The 22879-nt window shown below is 39.8% G+C and overlaps 1 protein-coding gene across 7 annotated transcripts in view; it reads right to left on the reverse strand.

Annotated features, from left to right (window-relative positions):
• tnr (tenascin R (restrictin, janusin)) overlaps positions 1–22879 on the reverse strand; it is a 269429-nt gene that overhangs the window by 24610 nt on the left and 221940 nt on the right. For all 7 annotated transcript variants that reach the window (XM_049597850.1, XM_049597846.1, XM_049597849.1 and 4 more), the window contains 4 exons: positions 14626–14756; positions 4498–4630; positions 2249–2400; positions 1109–1205 (listed from right to left, as the gene is read on the reverse strand). In XM_049597850.1, coding sequence (XP_049453807.1) covers positions 1109–1205; positions 2249–2400; positions 4498–4630; positions 14626–14756 — 513 coding nt within the window. The remainder of the gene's footprint in view (positions 1–1108; positions 1206–2248; positions 2401–4497; positions 4631–14625; positions 14757–22879) is intronic.

Below are 22879 nucleotides of genomic sequence, written 5' to 3' on the forward strand. Positions count from 1 at the left end.
TTTATGCTTTCACCTATTACAGTGTGCTTAGTCACTAATGGGCTAGAGCCGCAGCTATCTTGTGTTATGATCCAATATCTGTCAGCTGCAAAGTAACAGCCTTCCCTCTGTGATAATGTGGTGATAATGCAATGCCATAAAATTTCCCCCCAGTGTTATTTAATTTCTCTAATCAAAAAATTCAAAAAACATTCTTCTCAAGGTCCTGATTCACTTAATGAAATATTCATGTAATATTTTCCTTTAATCATCTGCACCAAAACAATAACACAAAAACTGGCCCATGAAGAAACATGACTCATTTGCACATTTTCTAATGAATATAATTATTGTTTCATAATGAGATTTTGGGGGAGGGAAAAAAAAAAAATCAGCAGTCCATCAAAACAGTGAGGATGTTCTGTTGTTTTGTCTTTGAATCAGAGCGACGCTAAAAACAATTACCAAGTCATTTCAGGGAGAGATGAGCTTTCAGAGGATCCAGTAATGAATCGGATAGACTTTGTGAAGTCAAGTGCTGAAAGATGAGATGAGGAAAAGAAAAAACAGTCTAGCAGCACGGTTCTCCGTCTTCATACAGAGTGAAGAATCCTACAAGAAAGGCAATACTGCCGGCAAAATATATTGGAAACATCTTTCCTCTCCATAAAATAGATGTATCAATTGAAACCATGTGAAAGCTACGACCTTCTATTGATTGTACCTATTAAATCCACTTCAGTCAGACGGCGTGTAGATAAAGAGGGTAATACAGCCTTCAGAACACTGAACAAAATGGGTAGCAGGTTGCAGCTTAATATCAGCCTGCAGCCCATAAAATGCAGCTGAAATATACTGAGCTGGGTGACAGGAAGCTGAAACCAGGCAGCAGCAAACCTGACCACACATGGATTTTCTAATACTATCAGTTGATTAGTATCAGTTATCAAGAATTTCCGACCTCGATTTGATTGAGGGAGAGTACAGTTTTTCATCTGCGAGTAATTTTGCAGCTGCAACAGCTGTCGTTATGCCAGACATCGAAAACTAGACATGCTGGACTTCAGTAAAAGTACACTACACATTTTTTTTTTCTCTAGATTTAATAATCTTAGATTAAGAGTCTTACCAAGCCAGAATTCGTCCTCCAGGTTTCCAAAGCCGACCCGATAGTCACTCCACTTCCTGGAAAAGTCTGTCAGGCCATTCTGACGACGCTGAAATACCTAAACACCAAAATATGACAATGTGACAAGATCAGAAAAATACAACACCGCATAGCTGAGATAATTCAATACTGTACTGGTCCAACGAGAATCTCCCCTACTCTTCTTCCACTTTCTTAAAGGGACAGTTCACCCCCAAATCAAAAAGTAAATATTTTTCCTCTTACCCATAGTGCTATTTATCACTCTAGATTGTTTTGGTGTGAGTTGCTGAGTGTTGGAGATATTGATCGTAGAGATATCTGCCTTCTCTCCAATATAATGGAGCTAGATGATACTCGGCTTGCACCGAAGAAAATACATTTGAAAAGTTCAATAGCAATGGGCCTCATTCATAAACACTTCTTAAGAAGAAATTTCTGAAAACACACTTTTGCAAATGCTTTCTCATTTTCAATTTGTTCTTGGGTAAGATCAGAATCTGCACACACTGCAGAGCCCTCAATGCATATTTTCTGCTGACAAATAATTAGATATTGTGGTTATTTGCTTTGAAAAACTCCACAGCAATGTCTGTTTCTGAAGATGTTGCTTACTCAAGATAATCCACAGACCTTGTAGTGAGCTGTTTCATGCAAAAATTATTTTCTCTCTATCAAACTACACTCAACAACCATATCACCGCAAAGAAGAAAGCGCGCACCTATTGCTAGCCCACCTAGCACCACTGAGCTAGCTAGCCTCCCCTTTTTAATTAGATGCATGTTTCCCTCTGCGCAGTGATTCGATGGTGGGTGTAGTTCAGTAGAAAGAAAATAGTTCCTACATGAAACTGCTCACAACAAGGTCTGTGGATTATCTTGACTAACCGGGCCATGATTTCTATAAAGAGACATTGCTGATGAGAGAAGGCAGACATCTTGACAGCCGATATCTCCATCCCTTTGCAACTTACACTAAAACAATCTTGTCTGCTAAACAGCACTACAGGTAAGAGGAAAATATGTTTCTTTGATTTTGGGGTGAACTGTCCCTTAAAAAAGTGACATTTGCACACATGACAAAACCCATTTAAAGCAGTAGTGATCTTCACAGTGACTTACAATCCAGCCTCCTTCATCAGTGGTCATGTCACAGTACACCTGCACGCCCTGGCTCGGGTCCCTGTTGATGTAAATGGTGTAGACTCCGCTCAGTATCTCTCCATTCAGCAGGTGCTGGGCACAGTTTTGAGGTGTTGCAAATAGACGACTCCCTGGAGAGAGAAGCAGAGGAGATATGAAAACAAATTACGATTTGCTTGTTTTTATCCATCTTTTGACTTAAATAATTCATTTTGTAGAGATTTCTGTGGACTGCATGAATAAAAGTTGATATTATACGCCTTTTGGCAACATCGAGAACTTTTTTGAAAGCTGCAGTAATTTACTTTTTACATCAACAATAGAAAAATACCTTTGTGTTATGTGAAATGAGTTACTTGTGGTGTTGAACCCAAAGAAAACTATTTACCGACTCAGTTCTCCTCAGCTCTACACAGCATTTGTGTCTCTTAGCTCATTGTTCTGTTTACAGCCCACAATGTTTTTTGCAGGCAGCTGATTTGAGTCAAAAAGCTTTCATGTAGTGACTGTTTGCTACCTGCCCAGCTCGAACAGCAGACTGACCCAGTTAGCTTGTGAATATAGCGGGGCATTTAACTGTTAAAGAGCAAACATTTCCCTCAGCAAAGTAAAGCTAAAAGTACAGAGTGAATATTCAGGTGGCAAGAAACATGACTCCAAATGAATGTTAACATTGCTCAATGCCTGTTAAATGTGTGTTCCTATATCATTTTTATAAGGTGATAGTGTGTTTACAGCTTATTCTGCTGCCTCCAAGTGACCAAAACAATCAATTAAAACTAGGGCTGTCAAAATAATACATTAAAAAATTTAACACTGATTGTGTTTCATGGTGACCTGGTGCCTCAGTGAAGGCCACAGTGGCTTTGTGACATGATGGAGGCAGATGAGACGACACAGCTCAGCCTCGTGAATGAACGTTTACGTGTAAAGACGCCCAGATGGGACTGTTGATAGGAGCACTGTTCTCTGCAATTCCTGCAGTAAGGAATTTTTGTACCATCAGAGTACCTCAAGCCTGAAATATCACCTCAACGCAAAGCATTTAGCAGCGAACCCAGAGGTCTAAGCTAGCCCAGCCTCTGATGCTAGCGCCAGCAGCCAGCCTCGACCAGGCGTTCAGACGCAAACTGAGTCTATCTGTGTCTACCTGTGACTGACTAACTCCCTTGCAAAATGGACTGCAGACCAGTGTCGGTGGTAGAGGACAGGGGGACAATTGTGTCCAAAATCCAGCAGCTTTACTACGACACATATGCCAAAATTCATTTGAATTGAATTTTTTTTTTTTAGATACTTTCACAGCAAAAATTGATGTATGCAATAAATTTAGATTAATTTTTCTAATTGCCTGCCAACCCTAATTAAAACTTTTAAATGAGAGTAAAACTGACAACCTGCAAAGCTTCTATTACACAGCCTTCTGCTATGTCAGCTGCTTGTAATGAATATCAATATTTCCTTTTAGCATGTTCAGATAAATACCAGGTCATTAGACAGTGGGATGCTAACAAAATTTTACGTCACAGTTTTCATGGCCACAATAATTGCAATTCACAATATTGTCTCAATAATCATCCAAATGAGCTTAAAACTTAAAGTGGCACTAAAACATACTGGAGTCATTTTACCTTACATTTTAAGAAACAATTTTGTTGCAGCACAGATGGGACACACATTTTTTTTAGCGAATAACAATCCTAGAAGGCCAGGCTTTGCCACTACTTGAAATGACATCATAGTTCTTTTATTGTTGATTGTCCAACTGTCTCTTTAGGTGCTGCTGGACATGAATATCCCGATAAAGGAAATTCACTTATTTTAATCATGATCCACAACAAATCTTATATTGCCCCACCCCTATTCCTAATCTTTGTTTGAGTGACATATCCGGTATCTAATTACACAGTGGGCACATTGAAGATAAGAGCACTCTGTTCAGCTCGAGGATTGTCGACAGTCACCCTGCAGGTGCAGCCTAATGGGAAGTCTCCCTCACTATGCTACAGGGAAGGGAGATGAAAATTGTGTCTGACTTTGGGGACTCATTATTGTGCACCTTTGTTATGGTGACTGTAATGTGAAACACTGTGCAAAAAGGGGAAAAAAAACCTGTCGGGCCAAGAAACTCGCTCCGTTAGAATCTCTTTTCCAACTTCAATCAAAGAGTACAAACACATTGTGTGTGTGTGTGTGTGTGTGTGTGTGTGTGTGTGTGTGCGCTCTACCTGTGGTGAAGGTAGTGGAAACTACGGCGCTGGTGTCAAGTCCTCTTGCAGCCTGGAGCTTGACGGTGTACTCTGTGGTCTCAGCCAGTCCCTCCAGTCGTATCCATGTGTCCTCTGCATCAAGGATCAGCTCCTAGCACGCATGCACATACACACACACACGACCAAATTTTGTCACATACTTGTGAAAAGATATTAGATAAAGATATTTAATTCCAAAACGGCAATACTTTGTGCATTCAGTAAAACCTCAGGGTAAAAAACAAATTATATTAGAATCCCCACAGGTCACTGATAAAACATCGAATTGAACTCGTACGTTTTCAAAGAGACCTCTGGCAACAAAGAAACGTTCAAGCTATTTTTTTTTCAGGAAATGCACGACAGTCTGCTTTAGTTCCTGTCGCACAACAACACAATCAGGTGATGTTTATTCAGAAGGATTAATAAAAGGGGATGTAAGGCCGATTTACTGTGCTAGTCTAGTTTTATAAGTTGGCTGTTCCCATATGACACATTTAAATGAGATGAGGAGAAATATTTTATTTTTCTGTTTTGTAGCAGTGTTTTTTAGTGTTCATTTGGATTTTTTTTTTTTTTTTTTGCACACAAATTTGAAAGTATAACAACAAACTTATAAAATTGTAACTGATTGTCTTGGATGTTTGGCATGACACAGTAGAGTTGTCAATCTCCCTCTATAACCCCATTAGAACTTCATTCATTTTTAAACATTCAAATTACATCAGAATTTAAATTGCTCAAATTTAGCCCGTTATTGATATTTATGATGTACCTACATATTGTATAAACAGGCCTATGCATTGCTAATTCCACTATCAGCATGTGGTTGTTATACGTTCTGTCCACTAGAGGGCATTCCAACATTACCAAGAAACATTTGCAATTACTAACAGGTAATAGCTCTCTTGCTAAGTAATATTTCATTTCCTCTGGGCAAGTGGCTGAGATGTTTTACATGCGTGATAGCTGAACTAGTCCAAAATGGAAAATGTAAGGAAGTTAGAGCTTTCACACAGTCATAAATACAGCTTCTGATTTGCTGACAGACTAAAGCCCCGATCACACAGAAAGCATTTTAACCGCTGGAGACGCCCCTCACATTTCTGTACTCTAGGTGCCTGTCGTTTTCGCCGTATCACTCTGAACTCCTTGAATTGCAAAACTTCAACTCAGAGCGGAAAAACGTCTCATGTCATTTCTTTTTTCATCATATTTTTTCCCATTGTCCAATTGAATGATTTGAGAGGCAAGCCTTCTGTGGTGATCACAAAAACAAGTCTACAGTTGGTAAACAATGTTGGGGAAACTGGTGGTGGCTGTTTCTGGACACCCAAAGCTATACAGCCTGACAACAGACAGCAGGTTGTCAAACTGCCCCCGAGTCATCCCAAAATATGCCTGGAAATGACCATCATCAAGGCGATGCTCTTGGACCAACCTGTAGTACTCCCCATGACCCACCCTCTTTTTCAAGGGTCTCATGTACCCACACAGATCTCCGTTTGTCTGTGCCCAACAAAGTATTTGCTGACAGCCTCTCATCCTCAACCAGAGAGCTTGCTAGAGCAAGTACCCTCTGCCTTGCCATTTTAGTAACTAGCTACTCATTACTCTAAAACAACAATTTGCAACCTGCAAAACACTTTCTGTTTGATCGTGGCCTAAGGCATCATGGACGGTTAGTGGACGGCTAACGACAACAATACTTGTTTTCAACACAGAAAAATTGATAAATAACCACGAGAAACATTCAGTATCAGATTTATCATTATGGAATAACTTTACAATGCCTCCAAAAAGACGTCACAATTCATGACTGGATTACAAAGGTTCCAAATGATCATACTGGAGCCCTGGTTAAAACGGCACAACGGTTACTGTTAGCTTCTGGGCTAAAATAAGTCTCACATGCAGCGTTCCATAGATTAATAATGTTAGTAACTTATATCATATACGACGTGGTCCACGCCAGAGTTAACTTCCATAGTGTTTTTTTTCCATTAGTCATGTTCAACACTTGGTGGTGACACAGACACACGCAGCTCAGCTGGTAAAGCTACACTTCAGCGATACAGTGTGCAGTTTAATTTCATCAGTTGTGACAAAAACCTTTCATTTTTATATTCGGGTTTGCCAAAGCAAGGCTGATGTTAGCTAACACATTCATAAAAAACAATAAAATACACATTCAAATAGTAGTAACATCATGTTATTAGTGTTAACTGTTTTACTTTTTCATTATTTGAATCCCAAAACTCGTTCCAACAGCCGAGTGACAGAAATAAAAACGTAGTTGTTAAAGTTACTCTTCCACTGACTGCAGAAAAGGTCTGTCTGCCTTTGTTTTCCATGTGAAAATTGACTGAGCCATAGAAAAAACAGAGGGGGAGGAGAAGAGGGAGCAACTAGACACAGAGAACAAGATAAAAGAGTCTTATCGGACAGCCAAGCTGAGAAGCTGCTCAGCAATCAGAAAACAAACATTTCTATTTTTGGTAAAGAAGTCACAACGGTACAGTGCAGTTACTTCACTTTGGTTTTGATAAATTCTCTTTAACTGAGTCTGTCTTAAGGAGCCAAGACGTTTGACCGAGTATTTCTGTGACATCAGTTACTTAGATGAGAGATAAATCCACTGGCAGAATGCTCAATAGATGAACACAACTTGTCTACACATGTATTTGTGTGCATATGTGTTACAGTTTGCCCTGGATACACATTAAATATGAAGAAGTTCAAATAAAATATTCAGCAAATTTGGAGAAAAAATCAAACATTTCCAGGCAATGTGTCTTTGTGAATAATGCAGGGGAGCAGCTGGTAAATGGTGTCTCTCTGTCTCTGAGGATCTGACATATTCCCACCAGGTTTTCAGGGTCACGATAATATTTTTATTGCAGGCGAAAAGGCCCTGTTTTATAATACACTGATGCGCTCTCTACTGATTGTGTATGGGTTTTAGAGTGGTTGGATGTTTGGCGAATGTGTAGGTTTCCTGGTGTTTGTTTAAATGGGGAGATCTTTATTACTCCAGGCATGAACATATCCAACAGTGAAACATGCATTTTCAAACTGTTAAGTAAATGTTAATCAGATAAGAAATTAATCTCACAGCTACTTTGTGTAAATTACAAAAGTCCATTATCTCTGAGAGCGGAAGCTGGCTGAACAGCTGTAAGGCGCATCAATATGTGGGCAGATTACAGCCGAGGTAATGCCGCCACATATTTTCAGTCAAGCCAGACCTCAAGTAGAGACAACTGCAGGAAAATCTCACAATAAGTGCTTCAATCTCCTGCTGCAGTGAGCATTTTTGCTCTGAGCATGAATGAGTGATAAGACTCATTTCTTGTTGAACGATATGAGCTCAGAAAGCAGCACTTGTTGAGGCAGCTCGCCACTGAACGGGGATTTGAATAAAATCTAAAAGGACATGATCAAAGGTGGTGAGAAGAATAAAAATGGAATTGATTTTCAAATTCCAACTGGGTTTGGAAGATCTTTCAGAGTTATGACTTTATTTCTAAGACAACTGCTGTTTAATGTATTAATTTAATGAAGCTCAGCATCAGTTCAATCAGGAAGACTTTCTTTATCCTATTATCCATTCACAGTTCTCTTTGTATCCCTCTCCCACCACTTCTACCAATCAGCTGACTATGGATGTTCCCTCTCCCTGCTAGCCAATCAAACTTTGCTACGATCTCCTTCAGCCATTCATGTTGCTGCTGCCAAACTTAAAATCTGTTCTCCTCTCTGCCCCTGTCAGCTGCCATTCCACCCCATTCACTTCCTGTCATCTTATCCAGAGCCCAGGACAAGCTCATCAAAAGCCCATTTCTCTTCACGTCCAGATCCTCAACTCCATCTTCATCCCATCACCACCACCAGCGTCTAGACTCCATAGGGGAGGTTCCCTAATCTACTACGTCTTAACGACCCTCCTGGAATATATGACATCACGATGGGGTCTAATCCACAAAGACTTTTCACATTTCTCATTCTAATGTGCACATGTAAATAAATATTCTTTCCTCTCAGAACGAGTCGCTCCTGACAGAAATGGGAAACTACTGTATATAATTAACAAAGAATTGGGGTTGTTTTGGGTACTTATCCATAGTCAGTGTCTTAAAGACAGCAGATGGCAGTTTGGAGAAGCAGGCAGTAGTATCAGCACAGAAGCTGAGTAATGCACTAGTGTGGAAGAGGGTCAGCAGCAAAACATAGCCACCTAAGAAGGCCCACCTAGAAAAATTAATATCAGTTTAAGAGTACACTGTATTTAGGAAATTTCAGACAGCAGGGAACTGAACTAAAAACTGAAACTTATCTATGCTCTTTTCATAGTTAGTTTATGCTGCCTCCATCAGTTAGTTTGGTTGTGTTATTGTGTGACTGGCGTTTTAAAGTGGTTGGTTTGGATTCACCAAAGTCACACAATAACACAAACTAACCACTCAAGACAGTGGAAGACCTTCAGCTCCCATGTTCTGTGAGGCACAAGTACTGTTTTTGTCAGTGGAGTCTGGTGGCTTTGAAGAGAGCATACGTAAATTTAAGTGTCAGTTAAGTTCCCTGTCAGAAAGGGCTGTCTGGCAGCAAGGAAAAATAGTCAGAATATTCTAAATATAGCCTACACCAGTGTCAGAAATTAGCAAGGGCCACGGGCCATTTGGCCCGCAATTTATCCAAGAATGCCCCCAAAAGCCATGTTCCGGGGGCCAAAATTGCCCCCAAGTTTTCGAAACAACTATATGTATTTATATTTTTTATCAGTATTACAATCTGACATTAGTAGTATAATGAGTATAAGAAGTATAATTTTATTTTTATTAAATTAATTTACCGCCACGTCTACAACTCATTTTCCAGACATAATCAACAAGATTGCACTGATTACGTGAGAGTAATCTGACAGAGAAGGGGAGGGGGCTTTGCTGTACCATAAGTATAAATTAACCATTTCTTGGGTGATCTGTGTCTACACAATGACAAATTAATGAAAGGTAGAATGAATGTTAAATTTTAAATTAACTTACTTCCAGGATTGCATCTAAGGAATTTATAGTAATCTGGCCTTTTTAACAGTAAAAGTAACTGTAATGTGGTGAAACATTAGTACTGCTATCAGTAGATTAATGGTTAAATCATCACATTTAAACTGGTTGGATTATAGGAAATCTGAGTGATATTTTGCAACCATAACTTTATGTAACCCATTATTTATTTCATTTATAGTGGTTTCTACTGAAGAGTGAAGACACTATCTTAGTTGGTTTTGCTTTTCATGTGCTTATTGTTAGAACATAATTACAATTTTTTGATGTCCCCCAAACATTTTGAAAATGCCCCCATTTTTTAGACCGTGGGGGCCAAAATTGCCCCCAAAATATTTTGTTAATTTCATACCCTGGCCTACACTTCAACTGCTATGGATTTATTTTAGGTGGGCCATACTTTTTTTTTATTTAACTAGGAAGGGTGATGGATGCAGTCTCAATTAACCCTTGTCTGATGATTTCATATAATTGAAACAGTCTATGAAAGGTTGCCAAATTTAGCAGAATTTCTAGTCTTGTTTTTTCAGAGATAATTTAATTTTCTGTGGTTCCAGGTGCTTCACTACAGCATTCATTAGATCCGACTGTGTTGGCGCAGTTCTCTCTTTCCAGTTAAGATCAACTTGTGTGCTACAGGGCTGAAAAATGACAGCATGATGTGTTCCACACTGTCCTTTACTAAACAGGTGGGCTGTTTTTTTAAGTGGCTAAGTTATGTTATGTTGCTGCCCCCATCCACAGCAGTACATTGTTGAGATACCATGGCGGTACTCCTGCTTACCCCTCCAAACTGGGGTCACGCCAACAGCCATCTACTGTAGGTATACACTGACTTTGGATAAGTACTTCATACAACACTTCAAAAAGTCTGAAGTATCTCATTGTCATATTAGCAGTGAACTGTTTTGCCTTTAACCTAATGTTAATAACATATTATAAAAATAAAATAGACAGATCAAAAACTCTTTTCCCTCTGAAAGAGTGTGTCAGTGACCCACGTCAATGCAAATTTGTTAATCTTAGGATAGCAAAGCAACGATCCGCCCAGTGCTCACTATGATTGACTAGTGCTTGTTGCCTTCATTGGTTGGATTGGTTAGGTGTAGACAAGAGGAGTGTGATTGGTTAGGGTTAGGGTTAGGGTAAGAAAGTCAGGGTAAGGCAGGCCATTCCTTCTCTATCCAAGGATTCACAAATTCACCACCGCAACAGAAGACCAAGACACAATGTATACAAACTTGGGCTGGAAACTGTTGCTTACTAGCTGTGTGCTAACAGTGTTTTTGTTTGCAGTGGTAGTGAAGAGTAAGGACACCACCACAGGGTGTCGAAAGTTATCAGACAGTTCAATTTAATGCTTTTTAAGACCCGTCCAAGACACTTTTTAATCAAATTTAGGACAGATTTTTGGACAAATCATGTTTTAGTTATTTAAGCATCACAGTAGTATGTGTGTGGTCTTGTGCAGAGGTAGGTGTTATGTAAGAATATGGTTATTAGAGTGAGTTAAGTCAATCTACATTTGCAACTATTAAGTAAAATGACAGTATTATAGTTTTTTAAAGGTTTGTAACATAGAATGTGGACTTACAGAGAAAGGCTTCACTCATTTTCACACGAAGTTAAAACATGAATAAAATAAATTATATAAAATGTTTGCAATAGTTAAGACCGCACAAATTCAAATTTAAGAATATTTAATGTCTTTTAAGGCCTTATTGTTGTAACTTAAGACTTTTATGGACCTGTAGACACCCTGCACACACCCTGCACCGACAGCTAAACAGAATGATGTTAACTTACTAACCTGTTTAATGTGCTGCAGCCAGACAGCTAATTAGCTATCTAGTAAGCAAACTGCAAATCTCCCTGATGAAATGTTTGTTGCTCATCCAGGAACCATACTGCAACACATGCATCCTTGTTTGCTGGTTAGACAGTTAAGCTGAATTTATTTGTAAGTTGGATGTGAAGGAAAAATTAGATAGTTGTTCAAAGTCTGTGGCTCTTGTTTTGTGTCGCAGGCTGCTGTCAGGTTGTTCGTCAGTGTGACCATCTGCTTGTGATACAACTGCTTTATGCAAATATGGTTTAAAATGAAACCATTTGATTAGCTGCATGAAAACAACACTTTTCTGCAAATGCTAAAACAGGGAGCACCATAATGAAACCAAACAGTGTTGAATATTAATGTCTCCCTTTTGGGTACAGATTTATATACTGTATATATACAGTACAGGCCAAAAGTTTGGACACACCTTCTCATTCAATGTGTTTTCTTTATTTTCATGACTATTTACATTGTAGATTCTCACTGAAGGCATCAAAACTATGAATGAACACATGTGGAGTTATGTACTTAACAAAAAAAAGGTGAAATAACTGAAAACATGTTTTATATTCTAGTTTCTTCAAAATAGCCACCCTTTGCTCTGATTACTGCTTTGCACACTCTTGGCATTCTCTCCATGAGCTTCAAGAGGTGGTCACCTGAAATGGTTTCCACTTCACAGGTGTGCCTTATCAGGGTTAATTAGTGGAATTTCTTGCTTTATCAATGGGGTTGGGACCATCAGTTGTGTTGTGCAGAAGTCAGGTTAATACACAGCCGACAGCCCTATTGGACAACTGTTAAAATTCATATTATGGCAAGAACCAATCAGCTAACTAAAGAAAAACGAGTGGCCATCATTACTTTAAGAAATGAAGGTCAGTCAGTCCGGAAAATTGCAAAAACTTTAAATGTGTCCCCAAGTGGAGTCACAAAAACCATCAAGCGCTACAAGGAAACTGGCACACATGAGGACCGACCCAGGAAAGGAAGACCAAGAGTCACCTCTGCTTCTGAGGATAAGTTCATCCGAGTCACCAGCCTCAGAAATGGCAAGTTAACAGCAGCTCAGATCAGAGACCAGATGAATGCCACACAGAGTTCTAGCAGCAGACCCATCTCTAGAACAACTGTTAAGAGGAGACTGCGCGAATCAGGCCTTCATGGTCAAATAGCTGCTAGGAAACCACTGCTAAGGAGAGGCAACAAGCAGAAGAGATTTGTTTGGGCCAAGAAACACAAGGAATGGACATTAGACCAGTGGAAATCTGTGCTTTGGTCTGATGAGTCCAAATTTGAGATCTTTGGTTCCAACCGCCGTGTCTTTGTGAGGCGCAGAAAAGGTGAACGGATGGATTCCACATGCCTGGTTCCCACTGTGAAGCATGGAGGAGGAGGTGTAATGGTGTGGGGGTGTTTTGCTGGTGACACTGTTGGGGATTTATTCAAAATTGAAGGCACACTGAACCAGCATGGCTACCACAGCATCCTGCAGCGACATGCCATCCCATCCGGTTTGCGTTTAGTTGGACGATCATTTATTTTTCAACAGGACAATGACCCCAAACACACCTCCAGGCTGTGTAAGGGCTATTTGACCAAGAAGGAGAGTGATGGAGTGCTGCGGCAGATGACCTGGCCTCCACAGTCACCGGACCTGAACCCAATCGAGATGGTTTGGGGTGAGCTGGACCGCAGAGTGAAGGCAAAGGGGCCAACAAGTGCTAAACACCTCTGGGAACTCCTTCAAGACTGTTGGAAAACCATTTCAGGTGACTACCTCTTGAAGCTCATGGAGAGAATGCCAAGAGTGTGCAAAGCAGTAATCAGAGCAAAGGGTGGCTATTTTGAAGAAACTAGAATATAAAACATGTTTTCAGTTATTTCACCTTTTTTTGTTAAGTACATAACTCCACATGTGTTCATTCATAGTTTTGATGCCTTCAGTGAGAATCTACAATGTAAATAGTCATGAAAATAAAGAAAACGCATTGAACGAGAAGGTGTGTCCAAACTTTTGGCCTGTACTGTATGTATTCCGCAGATATGTGTGCTGTAGGAGAACTGTGGAAAATTTAATTTATGTTTGATTTAACATGAAAATATATGCAGAGTTGGAATTAGCATATAAAATGTTGATTTAATATCACTCATGTAAAAGTGAAAATATTTCTAGTTGCATGTTTCTTTGATTTGGAAAAAGGGATAAAGGCAGAAGATCAAGAAAGTAAGCATTTCAAGGACGCTGATAAAAGTCTAATTGCAAGGTGAAATCTACAAAATGTGATAATCTGATTGTTACTGTACTGACACCTGATGGTCAGGCACACAGCAGTGACACAGACTCAAGGTCAGTGCGTTTGTGTGTGTGTTTTATTTGACTGTTCCTATATAACATTGTGACACTGCAGTGTGCACTGAAGGGGACTGTGTGTGCATCTGGCTACATGTGCGCTTGTGTGTGAGGCAACTAATTGCCAATAAAAGGGCGTGTTTTGCAGGGCATCATGGGAAATGGTTCTAGTCAATTTGTTAACAGGCGTGGTACGTTCTACACGGCTCCTACCAGTGTGCTTTATTACTATTACTCAGCCACATCAAAAAGTTTAATCAAAATAAACAATGTCTCTGCTGAGACACATTAAAGTAATATCTCTATTAGACAGGCAATTTCACTGTGCAGTTCCCTTGTGTGTGTGTGTGTGTGTGTGTGTGTGTGTGTGTGTGTGTGCGTGTGCGTATCAAAATGTGGGTTTCTGTGTCCCCAAACGCTTGCACGCAGCACATCGAGGGATTACATGATTGAAAGATAAAATTGGGTTTTTGAAGTGCTTGTCATAAAGTTGTGATTCTGCATTAATTTTCTTTTTCTGAACATTGTTCAACTCTGTTAGAATACGTTGATTAAATTGGGAACATTTTCTACTTTGCGGAAATCCAAGAAGGCGTTTCACTGTGTCCCTCAATATCTGCAGAATTACGTTTCTATTTTCAGGTGTGTGGATTAACAAAAGTACAGCTTATCTCCCTGACACATACTTGCAACTGTTGCATGGATACTCAACAGGATTTGAGTTGATAAGAAAACACATTCTGGCTGCAGATAAAGTGTTAACATACATGGAAATACTGTATATAATATATTAACTGTGTGTATGTGCGTAACAGACAAAGTTAAGACATAAGAGCTGAGCTATGTGTGCTACCTACCTTGCGGCTGCCGTCGGTTGACTTGTAGGTGAGCATGTAGTTGTCAATTTCTGTGATTGGCGGTTGCCAGGAGATGAGAGCACTGCGGTGATTCACTTCACTGGCCGTCAGGTTCAGGGGTGCGTCCATGGCTGCCAGGAAGAGATGGAAATATCAATTTAGTGCAAAAGAAGGAATATTTTCAGGATGTTTTCCACATCTATAGCAAACTGTAGTTCTCTACGTTTCTACACACATTTGCAAAAAAGGATAATTTTCATTTTAACTCATCATATTACAGCTTTTAATAGGTGCTCTGTTGTCAGGGTGGAGTGAATTGCACAAAAAAACTCAAGATTTTGTCACAGTTTCCTTCAATAAAATCTGTTGCACAAAACCACATTGTTACATTTCCTTCGAATGTTGATTTATGTATTCAAGGTTTTCTCCTTACTGTAGCTTGGTCTTATGTTAAGGAATTGCTTGAAGTTAGTGAAACCATTGCACAAAACCACCTTGGCAACCAAAGTTAGGAAAAGCTTAAGGTACCTCTGGCTCTGTCTTAAGTGCAACATGGCAAATTTATGTTGATTAATGAAGAACATGAACGTATCCTGAGAAGAGTGTTACATGACTGAGAGAACCCAATGGACACAAGTTAATGATGTGCAATTAATTTCAACACCCTTACCAATCTGCTGAACACTGCAGGGAAGTTCCTGTCAAAGTAATGGGATAAGATAGTGGCGCACTTCTTTAATTTTTAATTTAACAGATCGGGATTCAAGTGCCTGTAGCTGTCCCATGATCGAGGCTGGTGGGTAAGGGAGATCGTGCCTTTGCAGTAGCTGCTCCAAAGCCTTGGAATAGCCTTACACTCTCAATCAAATGATCCCCCTCCATTGAAAATTTGAAGACAAACCTTTAAACGTGCACGTTTTCAATGACCTTTGGTTGTCTACAGTGGTTTTAATATTTTAGTATTTTATAATCTTTTTTACATATGTAGTTGTTCTTACCTGTGTTATTCTGTTTTTTGTTTGTGTACATTTTATATCGCTATATATTTATGTGTCATTGATTTATTTTGTACGACACTTTGATCAACTGTGGTTGCTTTTAAATGTGCTATATAAATAAACTTGATTTTATTTTATTTGTACAATATGAAGATCAGTTTGCTCACAGAAAAATCACCATCAATGTCTAGTTAGTTTGCGATCATGGGAAATAATGAAACCAAGCTTTCCCTTACTGGATTCTTGAGAAGTATAATCATTTCCACCTCTGATCAATTTGGTTTTCTTGTCTTCTTTTCTCCTGCCGTTTGTTTTTACTATCTATAGACCAACGTTGTGAGACAATATCTGCAGATTAACAGGTATCACAGGCACAAGTGCAAGCAAACACACTGTCTCCATAGAAACTGTCCAATTTTACAGCTGTAAAATCTCTTTCAGTGCAATAAATGCCTTAACCTTTTTCCTTAACTAAGCATAAGCACTCTATCGTAGGCAACTGGACTTGCTTGCGTTGCCTACAATATAGCACTTACGATTACCATGGATGACTGAGAATCTTCACAGACAACTTCCTTAACTAAGGAAACATTTTAAGGGATTCTGCGCAAACCCTTAAAAGCCCATTGTGCAGGATTTAGAGGCATCTAGCTGTGAGGTTACAGAACTGACAGTTTTCTTGTGTGGCGAGTGTGTAGGAGAACTATGGTGGCCAACGGGAAAACGCAAATGACTCTATCTAGAGCCAGCGTTTGATTTGTCCATTCTGGGCTACTGTAGAAACAACATGGTAGACTGCGGGGGCGAGGACCCGCTCCATATGTAGACATAAACTTTTTTTTCAGGTGATTATATGCCAAAAAAAAAGTTATGAATATGTCTGCCAATAGATTCCACTAAATCATACACACTGTAGCCTTAAGTGTCATAGTTAAGGAGAAAACATACATATAAATAGTGCACATACTCTGCAGAAGCACATACTGTAGAACTGTACAAAATCATGCACCCTGTAAAAAATGGCACAATAAGAAATAGGGTACTTTCATATCAGCTGTGTGAATATTTTATATCACTACCATTTATTTCATTTTTAAGGTCAATGTATTTTATTGTATTATTTATCATCTTCCAAGTTAAGACCCTGCAGGAAACAAGTATTTTATTGAATAAATTATCTTTTATATATGGCAACAAATTGAACTCAAGGTCTGGTGTCCTGCAGGCTTAAGATAATCATATAGTTACTGAAGAGACAAGCTGTGGCTGAGTCATTATCAGGAGAGAAGTAGAATTCTATCAGCAGGCAGTAAAGTCTGAGCTTTAAAAGATATAAAACTTAACAACCTGGAAATCAGACCTCAAACTGACCCGCAGATAATATGCAGGGTGGTACATTTATCTGAACATATTCTATAAATGTGAAGAGGTAGCACATCCCATAGTTACAATTGCAGGAGGACAAAGTGCTCACATTCATTTGTTTAATTGTTCGAATCACAATAGTAATATGCCAACGTGTTTTGGCACAGAGCCTTCGTCAGAGGGGAGTATACAGATTTAATTCAGTCATACACACGAGGGCAGAGACAATATAATAAAACACTTAAGTATATTTCTTTTATGATGTGAGCCAATTAAACAAATGAAGTGTAAGTATTTTGTCTTCCTTTACTGTGAAATCAGAGATGTGCTGAGCACTGATTGTTGAAGTCCAGTCTTTTATTTTCAAAAATGATAAATGTATGTGTCTTTGCAAACAGTATCAACATACACCTGTTTGGAGCTGACTGGCCGGACTATAACAGAGCAACTTAACAGCACTGGACCTCTTTCTGAGGTTGACTGGCCTTTTGTGCCGCCTTGGCCAGGTTTTCTCTCCCTGGACAGAGCCAGCAGCAGATGCAGCCAAGTGGCAATGACCCAACGTCTTAATAAAACCTCAGTTGCTGAGATTAAATAAACTAGACAAATGTTATGCCAGTTCTGCTCAAGGTCATTTTGAAAGGATTTCTTTATTCAGATTTTTCTGCCACTTGAACCACAAGTGTGATTCTGCCAGTTAGAATCAAGAATCAAAGAATAAGGCTGATCTTATTACATGTTTCTTACTGTTACCAAATCTGATGACGAGACTATGTGAACCATTTGTCTGGGTCTGTTTACATGCCAAAAACACCAGTGTCCTGGCTGTGTATCTGCTCTGCCATTGTCACGTGTCAGGTGCACTGCATACACTTTTTTTTTAAACACTATTTATGGGAAGTGCATGCCTCATGTGAGTTGTACACCATGTCCTAGCAGCAAGCAAGCGTTGCTTTCTATCCACACTTTATCTGTTACATATGTGCTTTTGTTATGTCATGTAAACACCACGTAGGCCACCTATCAGCTCTGCGCTCAACTAGAGAGTACTTGCAATCTTTCTATGTTTGTACTTCTTTTTCTTTTCTTATTTTTGGGGCCTTTTTGCCTTTATTAGATGGGACAGATTTAGTGTGAAAGGGGAGAGAGAATGGGGATAATCTACAGCAAAGGGCTGTGGGTTTGAATTGAACCCAAGGACACAGCCTTTAGTACATTGGACGCCTGCTCTACCAGATGATTAAGAGGGTGCTCCTATGTTTGTACTTTTTGAAACAGAAAACATGAGTTATATATTGTAATATTTACTGAAAATGACGTACAATATGGCCAACAGCAAATAGCTTGTTATTTGTGATGGTCATTTACAGGAAACACTCACTCCTTCAACTTCACAAATTAGCCACTCCACATCCATGCAGCGCTTTTAAAGCGACAGGAACAGAAGTTCAGCTCAAAATGGCAGCGCTGTGTCACTTGCAGGCAGTTCTAACATTACAGTAGAAAACAATGCTATTCAACTAAAGTTAGTAAGGCAACTAAAACAAAAATTAAGTAATCCCTACAAGTACTCATTTTTTTCAAAAAGAGTAATTGTATTCAGAATACAACCAATTCAAACTGTATCTGTAGTGGAATACAGCTACTCATATTTTATATTTTAAATACATAATGCTGTTACTTGTATTCTGTGATGGAAGTAATAGAGAGTAGAGAGTGGGGGAAATCATACACAGGCTCTGACTTCCCATCCTTATAGTATATAGACATAAATCTGTAAACTATACACTAATTAATAACCTGACGTTCAACAGTTGTTAGAAATGTTTTTACAACAGGGTAATGCATTTTCTAACAATTGTTGCTAAAACTGCAGCAGGGCTGTGTATATGGGAGTTTACTCAAAATGTTCTACAGCGTCCTTGGTAATAGTAATGAAGGAATATACCCGGGATGTCCGACTTTTTGACTGGGTGCCAGATTAGAAATTGTAAAAATACCCGAGGGCCAGCTGCTTCTCACATCATATGGGTTACTTAAAAAAAATCACATACAAATGAGACAAACGTAACTGTTTAATCTTTAAGTGAAAAAGTATTCAACTGTCCACCGCTCCTGAACGCAGCGGCCCTCGCTATCAACTTTACTCTTCTATGCTGTGGCAGTGTCTGCTACCTAGCAAGCAGTGTCTACTGTTAGGTATCATTTGTCTGCTTGTTTAAAATCTGATTATAAAAACTCGTTCGTTATGCCTGCGTAGATTAACCACTATTGTCTGGCGGGCCACATACAGTTTATTTTAAAGACAAGCTGAGGGCCGTTTAAAATCAGTCCGCAGGCCACAATTGGCCCCCCAAGCCAGACTTTGGACATGTCTGGAATTTACCATCCAGGAAATTTAGCTCACTGAGGTGATGAGAATGTTTGGACAACAATGCAGGTGTATGAGACGGAGCAATGAGCTATATCAGGCTTTGGCTACACGGGCATTTCTTGTCAGTAGAGTGAATAGATTTTTTGGTTTTGGTGTTTTTAAATTGGATCTGTTGATTATATAATCACTATGCTGCACTGCCGCTCTGTAAACAGCAAAACAAACCCACACTGCATGCTGCATCTGTGTCTGAGTTTTTTAGTGTGCGGTAATTAAACACGGTTTTAATGATAATACGATTTGAAATGGTACCATTAACGGTCTGTAATTTTGCCGTGGATTATTCTGAAACCGGTAAGCATTTCATTCCTACTTTCTAAGCAGTTGAAAGAAAAGATAGGAAAGGGAAAGTACAGGTGAATCAGAACAGATTGACAATGAGACATTCTTGTACATATACTGTAAATGTATTCCATGAGGTGGGTAAAATCTCCACGTCAGTAATCCTTAATCCCCACAGGACAAAGTAAGAATAGACACTTTTCCATGTTTAGTCACAGAGTATCACAGCCTCAAAAGTGTTCAAGCCCTTGATCAGTAAGCCCACCCAAGTTTTACGGCACGTTACATCACACCATCCAAGCTAGGCTTCATTATAGTGCTCGTCTTGATACCTTAACCACATCACAAGGAGACTCACCTCACTTTCCCCACCTTACATCACCCTTTTTGAGTCAATATCTGAACTTCCGACATGGCAGCGGAAGCACTGACATGCTGTAACCTCATTTTAGTGCACAATGGAAAATAGATGACCTTCTATTTGGAAAATCAGTTTCCCGGAGTTACATCATGACTCTGGGGCACATCGTCAGCCAGTCGCCCAACAGCCCTCTGTGTAAGGGAGGCAGGGGCACTGAAACAAATGAAGTGCTGCGCTTTGTGTGCTGTGCAATCCAACGTCAATATGAGATAAAGACATCTACCACATGGCTGTGTCTTTCTGTCATTCCCTCTGTTTGACTCCAGCTTTTCTCATTTTTTTTTCCTTCTTTCCTCAGTAGTGAAACTAACGTGGGCTTTTGTATACAGCCTGAACTTTTAACGTCTCCTGAGGACTTCTCCTTAACTTTCAGCGACACATCTGACCCTAAATTGAACCCAGACCTCACACAATTCTACACACACAAAGAAAATCCACAAGCACACACTCTGTTCTCGTTTAAATCCTTGTCTGTGTGCACATATGGAAAGATCAATGACAGCTCGGTAATTAACAGCATGTAGCTGCCTTGATAACCTCCTGAAAGAAGCGGGGTGCCTTCGCTCGGAGACAGTGATAGGCAGATCCACATTGTGTGACAGGGGGATTTAGGGAGAAGGACAGAGACAGAGCTGCAGGGAGAAGGAGGGAACAAAGTGTGTGTTTTTAAGAGCGAGAAGCTGAGTAGTGCAGATTGTGCTAAAGTCCGCACTGACGTGCCAATCTCTTCCTCTGCACCTTCACGTCTTTATTGACCTCGTCTGCATCTCATTCCTGCTTTTTCTCCTCCTCTTTTGTCTTTTTCTTCCTATTCCCACATCAATCTAGGGGTCTTCCTCTTCTTTACTCCCCTCCTTATCTCCTATGTGCTTGTATTTCCCCCTCTGCTCTTCTCTCCTTCCCCTCCTTTGTCCACCTCCTTCTTTCCTCCTTATCTGACAGGCTGCCATTCTAACTCAATGTGCCAGAGAGTGAACAGAGTTTATCTTTTTGTTCTTGTCCTCCCCTCTGCCTGATGAACACTGTTTCTGCATTATGCACGCGTGGGGGATAGATGAGAAGGAAGAGGCGGGAGGGGCGTTTCATAGAAATGGACGGCCCGCAACCACCCTCGTTTAGCCCTTCTTTATTCTGCCTTTCTCTTCATTCACCAGTTAAATCTGTCTCCTTGTCCCACTCTCTCTCCAATTAAACCTTTGCATGGAGTGCACCCGAGCAGGTGAGCAGGTGTCGTCTGAGTTCCTGGCAGCTCTAAGGCTCCATCTTCAGACGCGTAGGTTTAAACAATGGGATTGAGATGAATAGGTTTGGCTTTATCTAATGTCTCATTAACACGCAGTGTAAACAATGCAAAAGGAGAAAAAAAATAAACACACGCAGAGCAGCAGATGGGAAGGGCAGCATGGGCAGCAGTAATTTGTTGCAGGAAGAGAGAGGAAGTTATTCTTTTGGAGTGGATATCACATCTCTGTGCCAATTTGCAAGTAAATGATTCTGCGTGAATGATGTATAAGTAACTCCTTTGAATATATGAAGTCTATACTTAAACCAAATGCTTCCTGGATGAATCTCACAGATTTTATAATGTGTTTTACACCTTGTGATTATCTTTAAGAACACTCCACAGCCTTGATTAGCATCATGGATAATATCAAAGAGCCGATAAAGGAGAGGAAAGGAGCCGCACAAACCATTAATGATGATTACATAGCACCCCACTGAGGTTCTTCTTCCTACAAGTAGTTAGCTGATTCTTCCAACTGACCTACAGCGTTTTTATTTCAATTGTGGTCACCTTCTTAATGAAGTTATTGTAAGGAAAGTTTAGGAGCAAAGACCACATTTCAATGTCATATAGAGGTCTCTAACCCTCTTCACTCCTGTGTGTCCTTTGCTATGTCCTTTCATTCCTCTCTCACACCACAGGGCGGGGCGATGAAGCTAAAGCTCCTTTCTACTGCAGGAAAAACCCATTAAAACCCACTAACATCTGGCTTTTGTATGAAATGGGAAAGGTTACAATTGGAATTCACACACGGGTCAAATGACTCAGCAGTAATCACAGGTATTTATCAGCTCTGACTGGCAGGGATGGAGATACAACACCTGTCTAATTGCACTACTTTTAGTCTCTTTACCGGGAAGATGCAATGACACGGCAAAACAAAATACCGTCGGTCTAAGTATAACCGTATAACATATGGCTATGGGGTATAAAATGCCTCATTGAGACCTCACTTCCACCCTAACACCCTGTTCAAACATAGCACATAGTGGCATGACATATAGCCTCCAGTTAGCAACCGAAAAGCACTTCAAATTCAACTATTCAAAAGCAGAAGCCCAAAACAAAGGGATGGGTAATGAAATCTGGTATTAATGAGGCCTCGATGCTAAATTACTCAAGACTATAGTATTGAAAAGATCTGGTTACCGGTTCTGCTCTTGGTATTCGAGAAATTAAGAAAATCACACCTTTTATCTAACCAACTCCATTTTTAATTTGCAACATAGCTAAGGCATTTGTCTATAGTGCAATCTCACTATTCCAAAATCCAGAGGAGAGATCTCACTCTCTGAGTCTGCAGTATGTGCAAGGAGCAGAAGCTCTCTGCATCTCTGTCTCTCCCCGACACACAGAGAATCTGCTCTTACTGACAATGGCAGACAGAACTAAACACTCAAACGTCTGGTAACACTTCATTAGAGGTGATGCTGACAATGCTCGCTGCCACATGTGCAACAAGTTCTTTG

The sequence above is a fragment of the Epinephelus fuscoguttatus genome, linkage group LG15 (assembly GCF_011397635.1).
Source record: "Epinephelus fuscoguttatus linkage group LG15, E.fuscoguttatus.final_Chr_v1".
Classification (NCBI taxonomy): Eukaryota; Metazoa; Chordata; class Actinopteri; order Perciformes; family Serranidae; genus Epinephelus; species Epinephelus fuscoguttatus.